We start from the raw sequence: 25,297 nt of genomic DNA on the forward strand, positions 1-25,297 counted from the left end.
CCAGGGTCTGCGCGCGGCAGTCCGAGACCCCGCAGCTCCGCCCCAACGCGAGTACGTGGGGAGCAGGAGAAGACCGGGTGCTTGAGGAGTGAGCTTCTGCGCCTGGGAAGCCCCGTCGGGGGCCATGGGGGGACAGGTGAGGCTGCCGCCCGGAGAGCCCTGCCGAGAAGGTGAGTGTCTGCTCCGGGCCGGAGGACTTGGCGTCCGGGTGGCGATGAGACCCGGCGGGCGGTCGCGGGTACTTGTGGAGTCTAGAAAGGGAAACGCCGACTCTTAACGTACTCGTTCATGCATTTATTCATTCACTCAGCTGGTCAACAGATATTTATTGGTGCCAACAATATGCCAGACTCTATGGGAATGCCTGAGTCGAACAAGAAATACGTGGCTTCCCACTCCCACTCCAGAAGACGGGTCCACGTAAATTATGGAGAGCTGAATGTCTTGACGGGGTGTTCAGGGTGTTGTGGGGACTCCCAAGTTTCACCCGAGAAAGACGCTTCCACTGACTCAGACTCACTTCCAGAGTCCGTGGTCGACGTCATCCCGCCGGCAGAGGGCGCGGCCGTGGACCCGGCTGACGTCCCGTCTTGCGCCCAGCGCGGGCTTGGCGAAGCTCGAGCAAGGTGGAGGGTCATGCGCCCTGGACACCCCCGGGGAAGGACGCTGGGCTCGGCTGAGCTGCCCACCTCTCTCCTCTTTCTTTGAGAGGTGAAAACGCCTCCAACCTCAGTAGCCTCGCGTCTGACTTGCTGCAGAGTCACTTGGCTGCTTAAGGCGAGACCGGAACTGGGCGCGATCTTTGTAGGTTTCTCACTGCTCTGCGGCCTGGGTTTCTGCCCCAACCCTCGTCGGGTAAAGTCTTAGGGCGCCGCCCCTTGCACTTTGCTCGTGGGCTTTCTACAACTTCAGTACCGAAGGCACATGTAAGTCGGGATGAAACTAAGAACCTGGGGACCAGGCGGGCGGGGAGGGGGCGCTGGCGGACGGTTTGTATCAGCTGAAATCACAGTTTTCAGTTTGTACAGAGTCCAGAGGAAAGCTGATTTCTGATTTACCCAGTAAGGATGTAAAGAGGGAGGGGGCAATGAGAGGCCTGGCAAGAACTCTGCCTTCCCAAAACTGCGGGCAAATCCCCAGAGTTTCTCTTCCCTTGGCTCTCCCAGCTTATTCCTTGCTGTGGAGAGGTATTGTTTGTTTTAAGTTAGAAGTCAGAACGGTGCCAGGAAGAGAAAGAACGAACACAAAGAGTAAAATGCCAGAACAGTTCACAAACTATTAGAAAGTTGTGGTTTTGGAAGTGTTTGAAAGTGGTTACGAAGGCAGTGGGATCTAGAATTATTTCCTAGATAGTCAATCTTTGTCTAAAGAATTCCTAAACCAGTAAATCAGACTGTTAATAACACGTCCACTGATACTAACACGTCCACCCTTGTTTACCCAGGGATCTGTAAGGAGAATGTGTGAATTACCCTGCCTGTTTGAACTTAGGAATGAATTTCTGCTTTGCTCATATATTTAGTTCCAACAAGAAATGTTCAAGCTCCATGTTTAATTGTTGTTTTTTAGTCATTAAGTCCTGTAAGACTATTTGTGACTCCATGGACTGTAGCCCACCAGGCTCCTCTGTCCATGGAATTCTCCAGGCAAGAATACTGGAGTGGGTTGCCATTTCCTTCTCCAGAGGATCTTCCCGATCCAGGGATAGAACTCGAGTCTCCTGCTTTGGCAGGCGGATTCTTTACCACTGAACCACCAAGGAAGGCCTCCATGTTTAATACCAAGGGTTAACTGTGGTAATTAATTGTGTGGGACTCTGGTGGCATCACGAACTCAATGGACATGAGTTTGAGCAACCTCGGGGAGATGGTGAAGGACAGGGAAACTTGGCATGCTGCAGTCCATGAGATCACAGAGAGTCGGACACACGACTGAGCCCATGACTGAACCACGACTAGGGGAAAAGACTTGAGAGAAATCAGAATTGTTATCAGTGAAACTTACCTGGTGACTCAGTGGTGAAGAATCTGCCTGTAATGCAGAAAATGCAGATGACTCCAATTCGATTCCTGGATCAGGAAGATTGCCTGGAGGAGGGAATGGCAACCCACTCCAGTCCTTTTGCTTGGAGAATCCCATGGACAGAGGATCCTGGTGGGCTGCAGTCTATGAGGTTGCAAAGAATCCAACATGACTGAAGCGACTGAGCACACAGGCAGTCTTCTCAGCCATGACATCCTCCTTAAGTCTTTCTTTGTCTGTAAATTGAGAATAATTCCTACAGTTTAGAGTTTGAGGAGTAGATGCAGGTGGGATTACATATGAAGCAAACACTTCAGAGTCTGACCTGACATGGAGTAAAGGATCAATTTTTCATTTGTTCATTTATTCAAATGACATTGACCTAGGTCCCATGTGTCAGACATTGACCTAGGTTCTATTAATAGAACAGAGAGATTTGCAAGACAGTCTGGGCCTAGAGGCCCAAATAATTGAATAAGTCTTCATAATTAGGAATCAAACAAAGTACAAAATTATTTGAGACTTTGTTTTTTTGTAGGTGCCCATCTGCAGTCTCTGGCCTCTTGGATGCAATGGTATATGTTAATGATTCTGAGATTTTACTCTTAAAAAAAACATATCATAAACATTTCTCAAAATTCCACCAAATGAATATAGCTTTTATTAGCAGGGCAAGCTGTATTTTCTATATAAAATATAGCTTCTTTTATATTACACTAAAATAGATTTTCTCCAGATTTCTACAAGAAAGTTAAAAGAATAGGTTTTTTTTTTTTTCAAGTTTAAGTGCTCTAGGTGCTGAAATTTAAGTGCTCTAAGCTAGTAAAAATTCTTCACTAAAGGTTGTTCAGAAAACAATATGTTATTAATTGCAGCAGGTTATGTAGGAAATCTGATGATCAACAGTCCTCATAGAGTATTTGGCTTCCAAACATACTGATAGTGGGATGATCTTGTTTAGATATACAAATTTTTAACTTTTAAAAAAGTCAACAGTATCTGCTCAATTTTATTTGGATTAATTGAAATATTGGGCTTCTTACCCAGTCCTATCACAGTTTATTTCCAAACTTCCAGTTTATAGCAAAATTATTTCTCATTCTTATTTCTGCTCCAAATTTTCTCTCCATTTCTGCTCCAAATTATTTCTCATTCCTATTCTACCCTCCTTATTCTAGTCTTTTTGTTAGTTTTCTCAATAAAATTGTCAGTTTGCATGAGAACAGAGACCTGTTTACCTGCCTTGTTGATCACGGTCTCCCACATTCCTAGAAGAGGCCTGGCACACAGAAAGTATAATAAGAATTTAAGTGTTGATGAATGGTTACCTAACATGGGGCTTTGTATGGAAGTTTGGGCTTCCCAGGTGGCGCTAGTGGTAAAGAACCTGCCTGCCAATACAGGAGACACAGGAGATGCGAGTTCAATCCCTGGGTCTGGAAGATCCCCTGGAGAAGGAAATGGCAACCCATTCTAGTATTCTTGACTGAAGAATCCCATGAACAGAGGAGCTTGGTTGGCTACAGTCCACTGGGTCACAAAGAGTTGGACACAACTGAAGTGACTTAGCACACATATGGTAGTTTGTTGAGTAAATGAATGAAATAGATCTGTGGATATACAATGTTGTTACAAAGCCATAATTAAGCTGTAAGAGGACATTTGTTTGGTTGGCAGTGTTAAATTGTACAGTGGAAAGTGAGAAATTAGGTTGGAAAGGCAGAGAAGCTTTCTAAGGAGGTGAGAGTTCAGTAAGAGGAGTCAGTTATACCAGCCACTACTAGGACAAAGTAACAAGTGAAGACTGCTTACTTAAAAGCGTCTAAGGTCAGAAGAAATTAAGCCTATTAAAGAAAGAAGGGAGAAAATTAGGAAATGAGGTTACAGAGATACATGGAGGCAGGATTCTATAGGCCATTTTAGACTGTGGTGGGGATTTTGGATTTTTTCTGAATGGAAAGGGACGCCATTGTACAATTCTGGAAGGAGAAGTGACACAAAAGGATGGACTTAACTAAAGGATTATTTCACCCGAGCTTATGTCTTACTACTCTTTGACCTCATCTCATACCATCTCTCTTCTCTCATCAGCCAACCTGGCTTAAAGTTCCTTTCACCCCCCTTAAGCAAATTCCCACATCTGGGTGTTTGCATTTACTTTTAGCACAGAGTTTTTTCTAGTCAATGCTCTCTTAAAAAATACTCCTTTATGCTGCTTTTACTCCTTTCCATGGCAGTCAACATATTCTGTAGTTTTTAGGTCACTTGTTTATTTTCCCCCATTAGAATGACTGTAGTAGAGCAGGAATTTTACTTTACTCACAGTTGTAACCCCAACTTCCAGAAAATGCCTGACAGGTGGTAGATACTCATTAAAAATATATCAAATCAGAGAATGAAAGGTGTTGTTTCAGAGAATGAGTGAGAGAGAGTAATGCAACATAATGTCAGAGGTGAGCAAGCTTAAGAACATGTAAAGCTCTTTAAAAATTAGAAATTTAAATTTTGTTATAACTGCCATGAAAAATCATGGGGAATTAAGCAGGGGAGTGTTGTAATCTGATTCACAATGGCTGATATTTGGAGAATAAATTGTAGGAGACATTAGAGATTTCATTCATTCTTTCCTTTGCTAATATAAACAGGCAAGTGTATCAGTCAGCTAGGGCTTTGCCTGGTGGCTCAGCAGTAAAGAATCTGGCTGCAAGGCAGGAGATGTGGGTTTGATCCCTGGGTCGGGAAGATCCCCTGGAGAAGAAAATGGTAATCCACTCCAGTATTCTTGCCGAGGAAATCCCATGGACAGAGGCACCTAGCTGGCTACAGTCTGTGGGGTTGCAAGAGTCAGACACAACTTAGCGATTAAACCACCAAACCACCACCATCAGTCAGCTATTGCTGTATTACACACAACCCAAACTCCAGGGTGCTCAGGCTTCTGTTGTTGCAGCTCCCAGGCTCCAGAGTACAGGATCAATGTTGTGGTGCACAGGCTTAGTTGCTTCGAAGTATGTAGGATCTTCCGGGAACAGGGATCCACCTGTGTCTCCTACATTGGCAGGCAGATTCTTTACCACTGAGCCACCAAGGGAGCCCTAAATTATTCTTTATAGACAAATTCAGACTTGAAAAAACTATTCAAAGCATTTCATCTTTGTATAAACAACAATAAATGTTAACTGACTTTATTTATTTGTACTTTTTGTTCTTATGTTTCTGAAATAGAATTTAGTCTGGGAATTGGATTATTTGGCCTTGATTTTGGCTGTTACATGGCTTTGCCAAGTCACTTAATATCTTGGCATCAGTTTCTTTAAGATATCTTCCAGATACAAGTGCCTATGAATTTAGAGCTGGTCCATCAGCAATATTTATGAACTACCAGAATTATAAGTAAATTACTCTGGGAATGAAGATAACTTATTATCAAACCCAAAAGCATTGAAGGGATCTTTAGACTCATTGAGTCAAACTCCCTCATTTTAGAGATGAAGAAACTGAAGTCAAGAGTGATGATTCAATTTTCCCAACATTATAGATGATTAGTAATGGAGTTTAAGGTGGGAAAAGGCATATAATCCTATAGAAAATTTGACTTTGTTGTTAAATTTTTAAGTGTATGTAAGAAGACATTTATACCTGTACCTAGAAGATACATCTTAAGTTGAATCATATGAAACTGCTATTTTTTTGTTGGGTCAAAAATTGTCAAATAGCATCAACTTCATTTGGTTTAACATAATTGAGAACATTAGCAGTACTGTTTGTTAAAAACAAAAAACACTGCAAATTACCCAAATGTCCACAAACTATAAAATAGAAAAATTCCTGGTGAGATAGTCATAAAGTGGAATTCTATAGAAAGTAGGGAAAAAAGCAAACCTTACAGTCAGAGCATCAAGAGTGATAAATCTCAAAAGCAAGCAAACCACCAAAGAATGCATACTGTATGGTTACATGTTTAGAAAGTAAAAAGGAGAAAATGAAATAATTTATTATTTAAAGATATCATCTTATAGGGGAAATTTCCTTTTCTTTTTTTTTTTTTTGCCATTCCCCATGGCATGTAGGATCTTAGTTCTCTGAGCAGGGATTGAACCCATGTCCCCTGCAGTGGAAGCTCCAAGTCTTAACCAGTGGACTAGCAGGGAAGTCCCGGGAAACCATTTTTTTTTTTTGAAGCAAGGAGTATTAGACAGAAAATCAGATTAGTTGTTACCTCTGAGGGACAGTGTTTTACTTCTTAAATTAGGTGGTTGATATGTTGGTGTATATTATTTTTTTCTTAATAACTGACACATATTTCCTAAATGTTATTCAATATTTAAAACAATATATCATAACATTAAAGAAATGATACATGCTCTTTGCTGACAGGAGTATAAATTGGTATAGACACTTGAAAGGGCTATTGGCAGTGTCTATTAAAATGAAAAAGAAGGAATGTAATAGATTTTCTGTGTTAGATAAAGTTTGGATTAAACTCCTGGAGAATTACTTTGCTTACTATAATCTTAAGAAGCTACCTCAATTTTGAGATCTCTAATTGCTCAGAAACCTCCAGTGTCCCTGCCCACATACTCTGCTTCCTCCATCCCTCCCCTCCTGCCCTAGCACTCCATACCCACCTACCCACCAGTCACTTCCTTATTCGTTCATATCTGCCGTGGCCTCCCTCTTTCATATGCTCCCCAAACATAAAATAATTTAAGTTCTAAGGTCAGTAACTAGACAAGATTTTATTATTTTTCCTGCCATAAAACTTACAACATTAATGTTCATTTACAATGAGAACTTACAAAAGGCAACAAACATTATTTGCGTTCCCTTATCATCCTCTGCCCCCACCCCCCTAAAATGTTGGAAATGTTTTGCTGTGTAAACAGTTCAGAAAGAGTATTGTTTCACTGGAATGAGGTCCACCCACACTGTTTCCAGAGTTAAAGTTTTGGAATGGTTATGTTAACTACATAGTAAATGATACTGATGCAGCCATGGAATTTTCTGTCCAGTTCAGTCAGATGTTTTCACAAAAATTCATGTAATCAAAATTCTTACTACTAAAAATTACTTTGGTAGTAATTGGGGGTTAGATGAGATGAACAGTGTCCAGGACTAGATTGCTTGCGGCTAGCTTATGTGAAAATTTGCAGCAGTTCTTACTAAAACAACCAGCCTGAAAAATTCCTCAGTTACGGTAAACTATCCCTGAAGTAATATAATTCTCCTTGGAATATTTAGAAGTTTTGTCTCAGGATTTATCCTGTATCTCTGAATCAAAGTTGGTTCATTTTCAAATTACAGAGATAAATGAAATAATAACCATGAAAAAACTGAATTCAATTATTTTACCTTTTGCTAGTCTTGAACTTTATAGTTGTTCCTCAACTGTATGTGTGGTAAAGCTCACAGAACTAATGCTGCTTTTAGGGCTTCCCAGGTGGTGCTAGTGGTAATGAACCTGCCTGCCAGTGCATGAGACAAAAGATGTGCAGGTTCGATCCCTGGGTTGGGAAGATCCACTGTAGGAGGACATGGCAACTCACTCCAGTATTCTTGCCTGGAGAATCCCATGGACAGAGGAGCCTGGTGGGCTACAGTCCATACAGTTGCAAAGAGTTGGACATGACTGAAGCAACTTAGCACTCATGCACACACGCATACTGCTTTGCCCCAGAGGCACAGATCCCACTGTTAAAGTTTTGTTTCTAAGACAACATTTAGTCAAACTATCTTTTGTTGTTTACATGCTTTCTTAAGATTTTTGAGATGTAAAGCTGACTTTATTTCACTGAATCCTAAAATTGTAGTTAATTCGTCTTTGCCCATTTTTGTTCAGGGTAAGTCATGCTAGGAAAATATGCCTTTCAAATGGAAAAAAAGTTGAAAAGATAGAAAACCTAGTCACAGGGTCACTGTGTTGGCAGCTTTTCAAGTGGAGAATCGATTATAAAAAATCTCTTAAACAGTATAAAATGTTTTCATTCTGTGTTTTAGTATTTAGCTCCCCCCTCCCCAAAAAAAGGCAGTTATAATAATGGGTCTGGTTCAGTGGATTTACATGCTTATTTGAATCCTCTTCAAGGGGAAAAAAAAGGCCTACTGATATTTAATTCATTTTTCTATTAGAGTCTGTTTTATTAAGGAGGAAGTGAATTAGACTTGAAAAATTATTCTCTATGGGGAAAATGGTCTAGAAAACTAGACCCACTTTTAAACAGATTATCTGAAATGCACATCAAGTGGATTAGCTCAGTTTCCTGTAACGTGGTGATTTCTAGTCTGGTGGGCGTGCTGTGCCCTTCCCTATTTTCGGGCATTATACACACACTGCATGATGCTTTCTGGGAAACACACTGATGGCGTGAAGGAGAGAAGTGGATGTGCGGGGTAGGGAGCTGTAATGAACTGCTGAGCCCAAGCCAGTGCACACAGCTCTTTGATGTTCCAGCAGGCTGCTGTTGGCTGAAGCAAAGAACCAAGTATTGCTAGACTTTCCATTCAATAAGAGGAATCCAGACTTTGTTGTGAAGTCTGTCATGCTTAGATGATGACAGCTAAAGCACTTTGAAAACACTGTGAAGAACTTGTGTGTGTGAGACCAGTGGAACGTGTCTGCCAACCCATGGATCACATGCTGGGGACTGCCCATCAGGCAGTAAAAAAAAGTGTGTCAGTAGAGAAAGAAAGTTTCTATTTCTTGGAGAAAGAAAGAAAATGTTAATGCATCTCCCTTTCGTTGGTTGACGTCTCCGTCTTTCCCTTTTTCCAGGCTATGTGCTGTCCCTGAGCTGTCCGAATGCCTCCCAGGCTTGGTGTGAGATCACACATGTGTCACAGCTGCTGGCCTCTCCTGTCCTCTACATGGACCTGAATTCCAGCATAACCAACCTGAGCGTTTCTACAGAGAACAAATACAGCCTTTATATAGGCCTGGTACTGGCAATAAGTTCCAGTATTTTTATTGGCTCCAGTTTCATCTTGAAAAAAAAGGGCCTCTTGCAACTGGCCAAAAAGGGTGTCACTAGAGCTGGTAAGAGATAGATGCAACTAATGAATTCAAATTTCTAATTGCAGAGATAATCCTATTGTAAGACTGTGGTGCTATGAGAATTTCAGAGAATTTCACTGTGTCTGTCTTGCCCCTGTCTCTGTTCTCAGCAGTTTCCAGGATTGAACCAGTTGTGTCTCCTTTAGGGTGAAACTAAAACTCAAGAAGTTTAGAGTGTGGAATGAGTTCTTCTTTCATAGCCTTGTTGTTCAGTCCCTAAGTCATGTTTGACTCTTTGTGACCATATGGACTGCAGCATGCCAGGCTTCCCTGTCCTTCACTGTCTCCAGGAGTTTGCTCAAACTCACACCCATTGAGTCAGTGATGCCATTCAACTATCTCATCCTCTGTCACCTCCTTCTCCTCCTTACTCTGAGGTTTCAGGATTTAAAGTCAGATCAGGCTAAACACATCAGGGGGTTTTCCTTGCACTCAGAGTAAAATCCAAACATCCTTCCACAATCTCTGACCTCACCTCCTGCCTAAAGTGTCCCATGCTACCTCTCCAGCTTCATCTTCTGCTACCCTGTCTGCTGCCTGCTTTTCTCTGGCTCTTGGAATTTACCAAGTTCTTTCCTACCTCAAGAGACAGGGGTTCAATCCCTGGGTCGGGAAGATCCCCTAGAGTAGGAAATGGCAACCCACCCCAGTATTCTTGCCTGGAGAATCCCATGGACAGAGGAGCCTGGCGGGCTACAGTCCATGGGGTCAACAAAGAATCAGACATGACTGAGCACAGCATGGCTGGGACAGCTTCCCACCTCAAGGTCTTTTCCTTTGCCTGCAACTCTCTTCTCCCTGCCCATCATTTGGTGACTCATCCTTCAGACTTCAACTAAAATATAATCACTCCAGAAAGGCCTTCTTGACCATCCTCTTTGGGAAGGTCTCACTCACCTCCACCCCTGCTATTATTGCACCAAGGGTTTCCTTCAATGTCCCTGGAATAATTTGTCATTGTACATTTATTGTTTATTTACTTGACAACAGGCTTGTTTATTGATACTAGATTCACAAAAGCAGGAACCTCACCTAACATAGAGGTCAGTACCCAATAAGTATTGTCAAGTCAATAAATGGATGGCAGTAGAATCAGGTTACTATTTGCAGTGACATTTCAGAAGCTGTTAGCTCGGCTTGACTGTCCTTCATTAGCTATGAATTTTCTATTCATTCTTATCAAGAATAATGTCTTTAAAAAAGCTAAATATTGTTCTAAGATCCAAGGAGGATAATAAATAGTTATGAATTGTGCAAACAAGTTTATAGAAGAGTACTATTGAGGGAACACTGATTCAAATAGTTTAGCATTAAAAAAGATAGACAAAATGAAAGATAATTGAAAAATCAAATAAGTCCATGCAGCAGTTTATTACACAATTTTTAAAGTGGCATTTCAGTCCACTACAGAAAGGATGAATAATTCAATCAAAAGTATAGAGACAACTGGCAAAAACTAGAGGAGAAAAATTTAAGAGTTCTACTTTATACCACTTTTCACAGTAGATTTCACATAGTTTAAGTTAAATTTAAAATAATTTTTTTAATCCTAAAAGAAAGTCTTCCTAAGCATAAAGATAAAGGAAGAAACAATTCTGTATGAAGAAAGAAATTATCTGGATTGACCAAAAAAAATAATCCTACTTGAAAACACCTTTAACTGAAACTGAAAAGGAAATGACATGTGGGGGAGAAAATTTCAATATATATGACAAAGGGTAGTTAGGATCCACCATATATAAAGAGTGACTATAGTTGATAATCCCGGGAGAAGGAAATGGTAACCCACTCCATTATTCTTGCCTGGAGAATCCCAGGGACAGAGGACCCTGGCAGGCTACAGTCCATGGGGTCTCAAAAAAGTCAGACATGACTTAGGTGTGACTAAACAACAACAACAGTTGATAAGAAAAAGATTAGTACCTAACAGGAAAAGTCAAAGCACATAAACAAGGAACTCACAGAATAATTGTAAGTGGCCAATAAACATACTTAAGTAAATGTTAATTCACTAGTACCCAAAGAGATATCAACTATGTAACAATGGGCTCTGGGTTGTTGCCTACTATTTTAACAAGATTTTGTTTTTCTTTAAAAAGTAATGCCCTATGCTGCTAAGGGAATTTGAGAAATAAATAGCTTTCTCAAACATTGCTGGAAGCAATATAAATGGGTACAAACTTTCCTGAGAGAAATTTGGGAAAGCTTAAAATGTTACCATCTTAAAATCTAATAATTCTGCTTCTGGGAATTTATCTTAAGAAGTGAATGAAACTACAGTAATCAAAACAGCATCATATTGGCACAAAAACAGACATATAGATCAATGGAATAGAGATAACCCACACATCTACAGTCAATTATTCTATTATAAAGCAAGCAAGACTATATAATGGAGAAAAGACAGTTTCTTCAACACATGGTATTGGGATAACTGGACAGCTACATGTAAATCAAGGAAATTAGAACATTCCCTCACACCATATACAAAAGTAAACTCAAAATGGTTTAAAGACCTAAATATAAGATGTGACACCATAAAACTCCTAGAGAACATAGGCAAAACATTCTTAGACATAAATCATAGCAATATTTTTATATCAGTCTCCCAAGGCAAAAGAAATAAAAGCAAAAATAAACAAATAGGACCTAATCAAACTTGAAGCTTTTGCATAGCAAGGGAAACCATTAACAAAACAAAAAAGACAACCTATGTAATGGGAGAAAGTATTTGCAAACAGTGTGACCAACAAGGAGTTAATATCCAAAATATACAAATAGCTCATACAACTTAATATCAAAACAAACAACCCAATCAAAAAATGGCAGAACACTTACATTTTTCCAAAGAAGACATTCATATGACCTATAGACTCATGAAAAGATGTTCAGTATCACTAATTACCAGGGAAATGCAAGTCAAAACTATAGTGAGGTGTTCTCTCACCATGATCAGAATGGCCATCATTAAAAAGTCCACAGACAAATGATTGGAGACAGTGTGGAGAAAAGGGAACCTTCCTATACTGTTGGTGGGAAGGTAAATTGGTATAGCCACTATGGAAAACAGATTGGAGGTTTCTTAGAACACTAAAATTAGAGTTACCATATGATCCAGCAATCCCATTCTTGGGCATATATTCAAAAAGACAAAAACTCTAATTTGAAAAGACATACCCCAGTGTTCAAAGCAGCGCTATTTATAAGAGCCAAAGCATTTAAACAACCCAGGTGCCCATCAACAGATGATTGGTTTAAGAATATGGGATATATAAATATAATGGAATATTACCCAATCATAAAAATGAATTAAATCTTGCCATTTACACCAACATAGATGCGCCTAGAGAATATAATACTAAGTCAAACAGAGAAAGACAAATATATATTACTTATATGTGGAATCTACAAAATAATGCAAATGAATATATATATATATATATATATATATATATATATATAAAAAAGAGACCCAGACTCACAGACATAGAAAACAAACTTATGGTTACCAAAGGGAAGGGGATACATTAGGATAAATTAGAACTATGAGATTAAGAGATACAAACTACTGTACATAAAGTAGATGAGCAGCAAATATTTACTGTATAGCATATGGAGCTACGTTCAGTATCTTGTAGTAACCTATAGTGGAAGTTAATCTGAAATCTATAATATGTAAATGGATCACTTTGCTGTATACCTGGAACTGACACAATATTGTAAATCAAGTATATTTCAATTTAAAAAAAAAAACACATCCAACATAACCATTATGGTCTATAAAGTAAAACAGTAAAAAAAAAAAAAAGAGTGAATGAGAATTCAACCTAGATTTACATATCTGGATGTTTATAATATTTAAGGGTTTTATATAATGATAAGAAAAAACTAGGAACTATATATACTTACATATATGTATATATATGTACACTCTATGTTTGAGTGTCTGTATGGTCTCATACACGTTAATAATAATATACCAGACTTTGGAATGTTCAATTATTAATTAAGGGCTGAGAAAGTATTTCTGATACTAAGTTTTTTAAAAACAGCATATGAAATCATATTTTAATATTCCAATTTAGTTATTTGCAAATTTTGTAATGAGAAAATCATAAATAAGTGGTTAATTCATGTGGTTAAGGTCAAAAATTACAAGAGTGGGAAGATAATTCTCTGAGTATCTTAGGAAAGGTTTTTGTCCTTTTCAGTAGGCTACACACAAATAGATTCAAGGGATTAGATCTGATAGACAGAGCTCCTGAAGAACTATGGACAGAGGTTCATAACATTGTACAGGAGGTGTGATCAAAACCAACCCCAAGAAAAATAAATGCAAAAAGGTAAAAGGGCTAACTGAAGAGGTCTTACAAATAGCTGAGAAAAAAAGAGAACTGAAAGGCAAAGGAGAAAAAGAAAGATATATCCATCTGAATGCAGAGTTCCAAAGAATAGCAAGGAGAGATAAGAAAACCTTCCTAAGTGAACAGTGCAAGGAAATAGAGGAAAACAATAGAATGGGAAAGACTAGAGATCTCCTCAAGAAAATTAGAGATACCAAGGAAACATTTCATGCAAAGATGGGCACAATAAAGGACAGAAATGATATGGACCTAACAGAAGCAGAAGATATTAAGAAGAGGTGGCAAGAATACACAGAAGAATGATACAAAGAAAGATCTTAATGACCCAGATAACCAGGATGGTGTGATCACTCACCTAGAGTCACACATCCTGGAATGTGAAGTCAAGTGGGTCTAAGGAAGCATCACTACAACCAAAGCTAGTGGAAGTGATAGAATTCCATCTGAGCTATTTCAAATCCTAAAAGATGATTCTATGAAAGTGCTGTATTCAATATCCCAGCAAATATGGAAAAATGGCCACAAGACTGGAAAAGGTCAGTTTTCATTCCAATCCCAAAGAATGCTCAAACTACAGCACAATTGCACTCATCTCACACGCTAGTAAAGTAATGCTCGAAATTCTCCAAGCCAGGCTTCAGCTATACGTGAACCATGAACTTCCAAGATGTAATCCTCAAAATTCTTTAAACCAGGCCTACGATACATGAACCCAGAACTTCCAGATGTTCAAACTGGATTTAGAAAAGGCAGAGGAACCAGAGATCAAATCGCTAACGTCAGTTGGATCATAGAAAAAACAAGAGAATTCCAGAAAAACATCTGCTTCATTGACCATACGGAAGCCTTTGACTGTGTGGATCACAACAAGCTGTGGAAAATTCTTAAAAAGATGGGAATACCAGACCACCTTACCTGCCTCCTGAGAAACCTGTGTGCAGGTCAAGAAGCAACAGTTAGAACCAGACATGGAACAACAGACTGGTTCCAAATTGAGAAAGGAGCACATCAAGTGTGTATATTGTCACCCTGCTTGTTTAACTTATATGCAGAGTACATCATGGGAAATGCTGGGCTGGATAAAGCACAAGCATTCCAGCACAAGCTGGAATCAAGATAGCCAGGAAGTATCAATAACCTCGGATATGCAGATGACACCGCCTTTATGGCAGAAAGCGAAGAGGAACTAAAGAGCCTCTTGATGAAAGTGAAAGAGGAGATTGAAAAAGCTGGCTTGAAATTCAACATTCAGAAAACTAAGATCATGGCATCCGGTCCCATCACTTCATGGCAAATAGATGGAGAAATAATGGAAACAGTGACAGACTTTATTTTCTTGATTTTCTCCAAAATCACTGCAGATGGTGACTGTAGCCATAAAATTAAAAGATGCTTGCTCCTTGGAAGAAAAGCTGTGACAAACCTAGACAGCATATAAAACAGCAGAGACATTACTTTGCTGACAAGGTCCATATAGTTAAAGCTATGGTTCTTCCAGTAGTCATGTATGGATTTGAGAGTTGGACCATAAAGAAGGCCGAACACTGAAGAATTGATGCTTTTGAGCTGTGTTGTTGTTGAAAACTCTTAAGAGTCCCTTGGACTGCAAAGAGATCCAACCAGTCCATCCTAAAGGAAATCAGTCCTGAATATTCATTAGAAGGACTGATGCTGAAGTCCAATATTTTGGCCACCTGATGCGAAGAACTGACTCATTGCAAAGAAAAGACCCTGATTCTGGGAAAGTTTGAAGGCAGGAGGAGAAGGGGACAACAGAGGATGAGATGGTTGGATGGCATCACTGACTCAGTGAACATGAGGAGTTTGTGCAAGCTCCGGGAGTTGGTGAAGGACAGGGAAGCCTGGCGTGCTGCAGTCCATGGGGTCGCAAAGAGTCAGACACGACTGAGCGACTGAACAACAACTGACACAAATTCAGTTTCATGGTGCCAAAAGGTAGAGAATAAGTAGAGTCCAGCTGGCTAACACTGGTTGTTCTCTCATTGACTATCCAAAATTTCAAAAGCTCTTATCTCAACCATCTTCTTTCCTTTAATGTCTTCATTAGGTACCAATCTAATATTTATTGGGTTCTGTCTTTAACTGTGGCCAAAATAAAGTATTTAGGGCTTATAATACTCTCTATCTACACCTCTGAATGGCATAAATAGTTTAGACAAAGAATGTCCCCTTCCATATCAGTAAACAAAGGATACTGCTGACATCGAGGCATTAGTGACTGCCCCCACCCACAGTCAGTGCAGCCTGAGGGGATTCAGGGTGGAGAGCACTGGACACTGGCCCTAAATACTGAAGGTGCGTACCAAAGGAATGATTCCAGTGAGCCAGACTCCTGCATCTTCCCATACAAATAAAAGTGCTAAATTCATTTTCTTAAATTAACAGTAATCTTTTGATGTTCCAACTATCTGTTTTTGTTTTTTTGTTTTTTTTTGCAAAACTCCTATATATCCTGGCTCCTCCCTTTCCTATTCAGAGCAGGCCCTCAGAACTATCTGAGAGGCTGCCTCCCAGACTTAAGTCCTCAGCAAATCCACCAAATAAAACATAATTCTCAAAAAAAAAAACAAAAAAAAAAACCACATAATTCTCAGTTTTTAGGTTTGCATTTTTTTTGTTGACAATAATAGACCTCATGACTAATTTTCCTGCAAATGAAGAAAACTTACTTTCTGTAGAAATCAAAGGCAACATAAAGAAAACTTTAGGAGATCTCTAGAAATGACTGAGTAAGTAAGTTAAAGATGAGATATACTGAGTAGGCCCTAAGTGTTGCTTTTTCCAACCATATTCCGGTACCTTTTATAGAAGTTAATTCCCCAAACCCTCTTCTTCCACTTTAGAACTTAATTTCTATTTTCATCATTTTCCTAGGACAAGGTGGACATTCTTACCTCAAGGAATGGCTCTGGTGGGCAGGATTACTCTCAAGTGAGTCCATAATGCCAAGAATAGTGTTTGCTTGCAAAATGATGAATAAATTACATGCAGTTGTTCAAATCGATCAATTTATCCGACTGGTAAGGCTGTCAGTTAAGTCTGGAAGTTTTTGTGTGGGCATAATGTCTTATATATAAAGTAAGTCCTGTGAATTTAGAATTAATTTTTACTCTGGCTTCCTCCCACCCCTGTGTTCTCAATGCTGTGTTGGAATGCTAGGGAAAACTTACCATTTGAAATGTTATGTTTTATCACAAACTTCTCCTTCTCTTGTATTTTATTCCCCATAATAATTGATGAAAATGCGTCCCTCTTACATTTCCCCGGCTCCTAATTCTATATGTGACTATTCTAGATGCAAAGAGTGGGTAACTTTCCTAGCAAGGACCAAAACGTGGATAAAGGAAAGTCCCCTTGGGCTGCTTAGTTCTGAACAAATAGAGAGATGAAAGTTGTCAGCATTCTCCCTCCTCCTAGACTTGCCTGGAGGATTAAATGAGACTCTGTATGAGGTAAAAGCATTTTTATTAATATGATGTCCGGAGAGAAGGCAGTGTTATCTCTCAGGCACTTTTGCAGATTTATATCTCCCTCCTAACTCCTCTGAACTTTCTCAAATTCCAAGCCTTAAACTTCCAGAGAAAGGACCTCATAAATTTTAGTTTCACACACTCGCCAGCCATCTCCCTCTGCAGCCAGAAGCCTTTAAACTTCCATCAATTTTCCTGTACCAAGTAAAACATTTCAGTATTTTTGAGATCCTCTTAAAAGAAAGAATTGGATAACTTTTTCTTAAACAAATGGTGGTATCTAAAAGGCTTGTTACTGCAAAACTGGGTTTCACCTCTCAGCGGGTGTCAAAAGACACAACCAAACCATAGATAAGAAAAAGGAAGAATTTATTACTTGGAGCAGGTAAGGAGAATTCTGGCGCTCTTTCCCAAAGCACTATCTCCCCAAACAGCAAATTGGGAATGTTTCAAGCTCAAAGTATGTGCATATTCATAGAGGGCTTGAGCAGAGGAGAATTCAACATAAAAATGGGACGAAGGTTGATAAAATCCAAGCTAAAGCTTCTGTCTAGTTGATAGAAGTCATGAGGGTTGGGCAAATTCAACATCATCCCTTAGGTTCAAGTGGATCTAGTGGTGGAGGGGATTTAAATTCTGCAAAATAGCTCAAGAAAGTACTTTAGGCTAACCTTTCCACTGAACCAGAATTGGGAGTCTTTACAACCAATTTATCATCTTTGCTTTTGTTACTTTTCTTGCCCGATAACAGTTTGTCCTTTGGTTCCTTTAAGATCATTAATTACTGAGGCCTGTTCATGGGCAAGCACTGTGGCCAGGCTTAGAGCACACGATAGCTTAGGCCTAAAATGGCTTCTCTTACGTCAAAAAGCTGTATCTGGTTCTTTCCCTCTGGGAAACCCATACCCTATCTGCTTACAAGATGGTGAACAAAAATAATTTAAATTTATATAGCTTTTTTTTTTCAATTTTTAGGCTGTTTTCACATTTGTTTTCTTACTTCATTTGAGCAACTGTTGTCAGGGACTATACTGGGAAGATTCCAAATAAATACTTGGATGATTCTCTTTCCTTTACTCTCTTTCTCATATCTTCCTACCTTCTACCTATGCAATAGAAAGTAGAAGAATATTATATGGCTACATTTGTAATTGTATTCTCACCATGCACATGGTTTCTACAAGTATTGAAGAGAGAAAAGCATTGTCTTCAACATTAGAGATTTTTACCTAGAGACAAACATACAGTACTTCATGAGGTCAGTATTTTCCTGGAAAGCTATCATGATAAAAATATAAATAATGAGGTATTCAAAAAAGCTTATGTTGATGAAAAATTAACTAGTCAATCTAAAAAAGAAATGGAAAATTTTATTCAAGCCAAATTGAGAATTATAACCTGAGAACAGCCTCTCAGCAAACTATTCTGCCCATTAGAGATCAAAGCACAGTTGTATAAGTTTTTCTAGACAGGAGGCTGTACGTTAAATGATGTATTATGAACACTTTACACCATCCAGAGATGCATTTACAAAGAAGGTAGTGGGCCCTTCAAGATTAAGGAGGAGGGATATCTGCTAAGGAGGTCTGGTTAACGCACAGACACACTAAAGGGGAGAGGGGAGGCCCAAATGGCAAAAAAAATTGTGTTTACATTTTTCTCGTCTTGCCGTAAAATATGAATTTTATTTCATTGCTTACAATTCCAAGAAAACTACCACTGTTGCTGTTATGCACAATCTCCTAATTGTTCCATTCTGTATGATTCTATTTGTTTTACGATGTTTCAAAGCTGATTACTCTTGCAGATCTGGCTGGGGATGGGGTAGGGACGGGGAGTGGAGTAGATAGCAGCCAGAGGGAAAAAGTGTACTGGTGTCTTTTATCTGTTCCAGAAGCTCTCTCAACAAGAAGTATATGCTTGTCATAGTTGCGGTGTGAAATACTACATTCTATGGGCAAGCATTCAATTGTGACCCAGCAGGAGAATAATCTGCTCTCAATACAAGAACCCAACTCTTAGAGGGATTTTCCATTGCTCTCAAAGTCAATTGCATCCCCCTATCTCATGGAAGTCTGGAGTTGCTCAGATAAGAAAAGGCTTCCAGGAGCACATTGTTAGGACTTCAGCTACTAAGATACTGTTAGTTGCTTGTAGATCCCCTGCAATCCAGGGGTGCCTGACTACACAGGCCTGTGGGTATCTCTTCCTATCCCCTGCCTGGACTGTACACCTCTAGAAAGCATTCTAATTTTACAGGTTGCTTTATTGTTAATTTGCCCAACAGTAGGTATTCTTGAGCAAACAATAATTCTCTGCTCACTTCAAATCCTACCTCTACCAGATTTCATCAGAGTGACCAACTATGTTTCTGGTACTAAGGTTAACTAAAATCTTTATTGAAGGTCTTTTAAAATAGATATTTCCCTGTCACCACTTTTTGCATTAGTGAGTTAGCATCATCAGGTAATTATGGTTTATCTGCAACCTTTTAATACCAAACTTTCCCCACCTTCCCTAAAAGAAGTTAAATTATTCCTTTTCATTAGATATGAGTGTCTTCAGGATAAAAGACTACTGGTTTTGCATGTGTCAGTTGTTGAATACATGTGCCTATCCTTTATATTAACACTGCTGCTTGCTTTCCAGTGGGAGCAGGAGAGGTTGTGAATTTTGCAGCTTATGCTTTTGCTCCTGCCACTCTGGTCACCTCACTGGGCGCGCTGAGTGTTCTTGTAAGGTACGTGAGCAGTAAGGAACTTGGCTTCTGTAGAGATTTTAATACCATGATTCACATAACCCACAAGAAATAGATTACTAAGCATATCTCAAAGCAAAATTTTGAAAATCACAAAAATAATTTGAGAAGATTTCACAATAAATAGCAGTAGAAATAAGAAACGGAGTGTCTTCCTGCCAAACTTAAGGCAATTGTGTGTTTTCTTTGTGATGATCCAATGAAGCCAAGCAGTTTTTCCCCTCTCACCTGAACAAATTGCCACAACCCTCTTAATGCTTTCTGTTGTCCTAGTGGTTAATGACCATAGTTATCAGAGGATTTTAAAAAGCATGATGTTTGGGTTAAATTTCAGCTGTTATTAAAACTCTTGCATTGCTGCTGAATACTTCTGTTTGGAGACATCTTAGGTTCTTTTAGTCCTGTAAGCAGGAGTCATTTTCCTGTCAATAGAAAGTGGATCTAATATATCTGAGTTGACCATTATGATACCAAATGAATGTGTCCCATGAGCCCATGAACTGTTTTATTTTGTAACTAAGCAACTGTTGTGTTTGTTGTCTTTTCCTTTTATCTCCATTATCAACCTCTAGAAGAAGGTTTATGACTAGGCCTACCCACTGGTGGGAGTGCCAGGGCATAAGGAGAAGGGACCACAGCCGACCTAGTGGTTGAACAGCAGGATGGCATAATCTGTGTCCATCGTAGTGCCAATCTAGAACTTCCTGAGGCCATAGCAACCAAAGTAGTGGGAGCGTTGGATAGGTGAAAGTATCAGGGCAATAGCAGCTGGTAAGGAAATATTTTAGTATTCTGACAACCCATTTGGTTGTACTTGTGTGTACCAACTAAACACTAGTCCTGAAGAGCAGAGTTAATTCTTCTTTAGGCTTATATCTTTCTTTGAAGCCTTCATGCGCATGCATGTTCTAAATGTATCATGCCAGTAAGATGTAAAAATATCTTCTACTTTGACTTTACAAGAGAAGGTGGGGAAATTGAAAACAAATTGTGTGGGACCTCTTAGAAGGTCATGGGAAATTTTCAGGTGTACAGAATGCCTATTATAATGTTTTAGATATAAAAGCAATTAAGCAGATTTGATTCATCATCTTTCCTGAGTTTTAAAGTTAGTCAGAGTACAAATGTAGAAAATAAACTTACGGTCACCAGACGGTGAAGGGGGAGGAAGGAATAAATTGGAAGACTGGAATTGACATATACACACTACTATATATAAAATAGACAACTAATAAGAAGCCCCTGTATAGAACAGGGAACTCTACTCAATACTCTGTAATGGCCTATATGGGAAAGAATCTAAAGAGTGGGTATTTGCATATGTATAACTGATTCACTGTGCTGTATTCTTGAAACTAACAGAACATTGTAAATCAACTATACTCCCATGAAATTTTTTTAAAATAGCAAACTACCAATGATTTTTAAAATGTTAAAGTTTGACAAATGGTAGAAATTTTTCTAAATACAAATTTAGTAATATATAACAAACTTCACACACACATAAATAAAGCAAGCAAGCTAACGGGGGTTTTCAGTGTCACGTGGCATATTCCAGTCAGTTGACAGAGACACAGACTGGCGCACACCACAGCGTGACAGCCGAGCTGCTGTGGAATCCAAAGGCAATTGAATAAGAGTGATTTTTTTTCCTTCTTCCCACAGTGCAATATTGTCTTCCTACTTTTTAAATGAGCAATTGAACATTCATGGGAAAATAGGCTGTATATTAAGTATATTGGGATCAACTGTGATGGTTATCCATGCCCCACAAGAAGAGAAAGTTGCTACTCTGCATGAAATGGAAATGAAATTGAGAGACCCAGGTCTGTAATTCAACCAAAAGAGACACTCAAATTCTGCTCCACTTTCTCTCCTCATCACATGAGTTTGTATTAATATTGTAATATGCTTCCTGCAAGCCCATCTGTGGGTTGAGATATAGTAGGGTTTGACTGAGTAGTACAAGCCTTCTGAAAAGGTGCCACAACTTATTTTTGTGTCCGTGCTTCGCTTCCACAGAATGAAGGGAAGAGATGGGAATTGGAGAGGGGAAAGGCTTATATTCCAACCCAAACTTTGACATCTTCCTCATTCTGAAAATAAAGTCAATCAGGCAATACCTGCTTTACCTTATAGTGTTATCTGTGAGGTTCAAATATGTCTGTGAAAGTCCATTGTGAGATATCAAAAGCCATGCAGTAACATGTTGTTGCTGTTCCTGTTTTTAATTTAATCATGGTTCTCTTTCTAAAACACTTATGCTCCTAAACTCATGACTAACAAGATTTCACAAAGACCTGACCCTATTGGCATTTTCTGAAGCCTAATTCTTTTCTCCTTCTAACAGGATTTATCTGCTTTGCTGTGATCATAACTGTGATCTCCTTGGTACTAATTTTGATTGTGGCACCCAAGAAAGGACAGACCAATATATTGGTCTACATATCAATCTGTTCATTGATTGGAGCATTTTCAGTTTCCTCCGTCAAGGGCCTGGGCATTGCCATTAAGGAACTACTGGAATGGAAGCCCGTTTATAAGCATCCTCTGGTCTTCGTTTTGTTGGCTGTACTTGTGCTTTCGGTGACGACACAGATCAACTATCTCAACAAGGCGCTGGACATCTTTAATACATCTCTTGTGACTCCCATTTATTACGTGTTGTTCACATCCATGGTAGTGACTTGCTCTGCCATCTTATTTCAAGAATGGTATGGCATGAATGCTGGAGATGTCATCGGGACTTTGAGTGGGTTCTTCACCATCATCAATGGCATCTTCCTTCTACATGCTTTTAAAAACATTGACATTACCTGGAGTGACCTGACATCCACTACTCGGAAAGAAGTCCTCTCTGCGAATGGCAGTGAAGACAAATACGTCTTACTAGAGAACACAGACTATTCAGTCCCAGGATTCGATGATGACATTACCTTGTATAGCAGGACTAGTCAAAATCCCTAGAAACCTGGACTTTAACCACCAGAAGACACTTGGAGAGGAGAAGGAATACCTGATTCTTGAAAGAAATATTAGGAAAGCTGGCATTTTTAAAGTTCTAACTAATAATGTAGACATGAGGCCAAATAAAAATGCCTGCACTTTTGGCCATCACATTTGAAAAATCAAAGTTTTGGTCCTTCTCCAGAAGACTTCTGCTGTTTTTCATTTCTGCAAACTTGAAATACTGCCTAAGCATGAAAGAAGTCAAAGAATTAGATAACTCTCAGAACAATCTCTTTCTTCTGGTCACAGTGTGTTTGACTTTGCCAGGTGGCTCTTGATTTCTTTGGCTGCTATTCTTAGTCTCTCAGTAATTCATAGGTACACTCAACTGTATACTGATAAGCAGAATATCAGTCATCACTCTCTAATGAGTCATAATTTCAAATTATTAAGACTGAGAAGCGAGATCACTGATGCTTCCCCTCACCCTACAGCTTCCTTCTTTCTAAGTAGCTGAAGGGAAGGTGTTAAAGAACATGCACATGCTCGGCAGTATGCTACATGTGCCCATGAAGGGCTTATAAGCTGTGATTTATTGATACATCATAGAGGTTTATTAACAATTAAAATGGGAGAATGGAAGAGAGAAATACTTAATTACCTTAGGTAAATGAAACTATTTTTCCTTTTCACAAAAACAAATACATATGATTATGTTCATGGGTTCTTTTAATTCAGACCTGAACAACATAGGACACAATTGAGTTTCTGAAGAAGTACAAGTGATTTCGGCTTTGGAGTTCTTTATATTCATTTTGTTCTCTACTTTTATTATTATTATCCCAAATGTCATTTTTCTTTTTGATGTAGAGCCTTTCAAAGAGTAAGTACATTGTTTTAGCATTATATTGTACACTTAAATTTTTCTCAAAGGTTTAATCCCCAAAGGGTGGGTTTTCCACAAACTAGAAACAAGTAGAAAAATCTTTATGAAAGACCTGAATGAGTTATCATAATTGTCCTCTTGAAATCTGGCATTTTCACCTTTATTAAGGAAATTATAATTGGTTACTAACATTTTTTAAAATATGCATATCCTACCACAATAAGTGGTAGATTGTCTTTTTCTGTTGAATTTCATCCTGGTCATGCTTTCCATACATTTTATTGTAATTATCTGGGGAGAATAGGAAGGTGGGTTAACTTCTTAGAAAACAAAATACTAAGACCTCAGGGACTAGTACAGGGAAATATATTTTCATGTTAAAGCCTGCATAAAATTTTCTTATCTCACTCCAAGTGCATGGGAGAAGTAACAATTTTGGTGGTCTTTACTGTTTATGGGTAGATTACTCATCACTCATTGATTTAATGGAAAAGAAATTAGCTATATTATTTCTAGACCAAAGGTATTTCTCTCAAAAAAAATTCTAACCCCAAAATTATGACATTAAAAACAAACAAAAAAACCTTCAGTTTGACTGGATTTTTCTCCTCTAATGTCAAATGTTATTAGTTTTATTTGTTTGTAATCTAGCTGAAGTCTATCCTGGGTAATAGTAGACTCTTTTCTTCAGAATTCCATTAACGTGACTTGAGCATTTCCACAGTTTTGTTGAACTATGACTGACGTCCACAGTGATGACCTGAGATGATTGCAAAGTTCTAAAGTGCTTGTATAGTCTCTTTGGCATAGGGCTTCCCAGATGGCGCTAGTGGTAAAAAACCAGCCTGCTAATGCAGGAGACAGGAGAAACACAGGTTCAATCCCTGGGTTGGGAAGATCCCCTGGAGAAGGGCATGACAACCCACTCTAGTATTCTTGCCTGGAGAATCCTATGGACAGAAGGGCCTGGCAGTCTGCAGTCCATGGGGTTGCAGAATTGGACACGACTGAAGTGACTTAGCACACAGGCAGTGTTGAGTGCAATTCAGTGCCTTCCACATTTTTGAAAATTGATAATCCATGGAAGATGCATGGGTTGATACCTCAGGTCAAATATATGTTTACTCTGTTGATTGCTGTCTCATCTAAATTGTATATCAGATACATAAGTTATGAACACAAGCTTGTAGAAAACGTGGTTTCTAAAAAGGTAGTGGTTGAAAGTTGTAGAAATTCATTTAAAGTTTTTCTTTTTTTCTGTTGAAAACTGTTGCTTTCTCCAGGACACCTTCTTAGTGAGCAGATTCATAGCATCCAACCTGAGGCCAAGGTAGTCCTCCACTTAACTGAATCTTGGTCTCAGGTATTTCCTCAGTGTCACCTGTTACAAAGCTTTGCCCTTGGCATATTGTGCCCAGCTTGAAGGTCCCTGGAATACAAGAAACCATGTGTACCCTGGGATGGATAATGAACTGGTGTTGACACATATGCCCAGGAGAAAGTCTCAGAAAGATCTAATGAGTTGAAACATATTGAGAAACAATAAAACATTTGAAAAACTCTAAAAATCTCTGGTGGGCATATGCATTGAAAAACCAAAATGCTGCAAATCCAAAACCCAGAATACTTTTTCCTAAATAGGAAGATGTTGTCCAAGGAGGAACAAAATGCTGGATCCCTATATTCAGACTAACTGTGTTAGTCTTAACTGGTACTTTCAAATGTATATATTTTTAATATATATACACTTTATCTCAGATACCTTAAGATTTATTA

General features: G+C 38.9%; 1 protein-coding gene across 2 annotated transcripts; it reads left to right on the plus strand.

The window, feature by feature from the left end:
- Positions 1-24,654, plus strand: NIPAL1 (NIPA like domain containing 1). 2 transcript variants are annotated; one of them, XM_043871294.1, is made up of 6 exons: positions 1-170; positions 8,795-9,055; positions 16,333-16,389; positions 19,578-19,668; positions 21,352-21,512; positions 22,037-24,654. In XM_043871294.1, the coding sequence occupies exons 1-6, from the start codon at positions 125-127 to the stop codon at positions 22,651-22,653; spliced, it is 1,233 nt and encodes a 410-aa protein (XP_043727229.1). In that variant the 5' UTR covers positions 1-124; the 3' UTR covers positions 22,654-24,654. The 2 variants fall into 2 exon arrangements, with proteins under 2 accessions (XP_043727229.1, XP_043727230.1); XM_043871295.1 differs by lacking the exon at positions 1-170 and adding an exon at positions 626-926.
- Positions 24,655-25,297: the final 643 nt, after the last annotated feature.

This window comes from Cervus elaphus, chromosome 17 (genome assembly GCF_910594005.1).
Source record: "Cervus elaphus chromosome 17, mCerEla1.1, whole genome shotgun sequence".
NCBI classification, from domain to species: domain Eukaryota; kingdom Metazoa; phylum Chordata; class Mammalia; order Artiodactyla; family Cervidae; genus Cervus; species Cervus elaphus.

Bases quoted from the DNA above. Each gene is read 5' to 3' on its own strand.
- NIPAL1 (XM_043871294.1), top strand. From the start codon at position 125: ATGGGGGGACAGGTGAGGCTGCCGCCCGGAGAGCCCTGCCGAGAAG. The intron at 16,390-19,577 runs GTGAGTCCATAA...CTTGCTTTCCAG, and splicing joins GTGGGCAGGATTACTCTCAA to TGGGAGCAGGAGAGGTTGTG. The intron at 21,513-22,036 runs GTCTGTAATTCA...TCCTTCTAACAG, and splicing joins AATGAAATTGAGAGACCCAG to GATTTATCTGCTTTGCTGTG.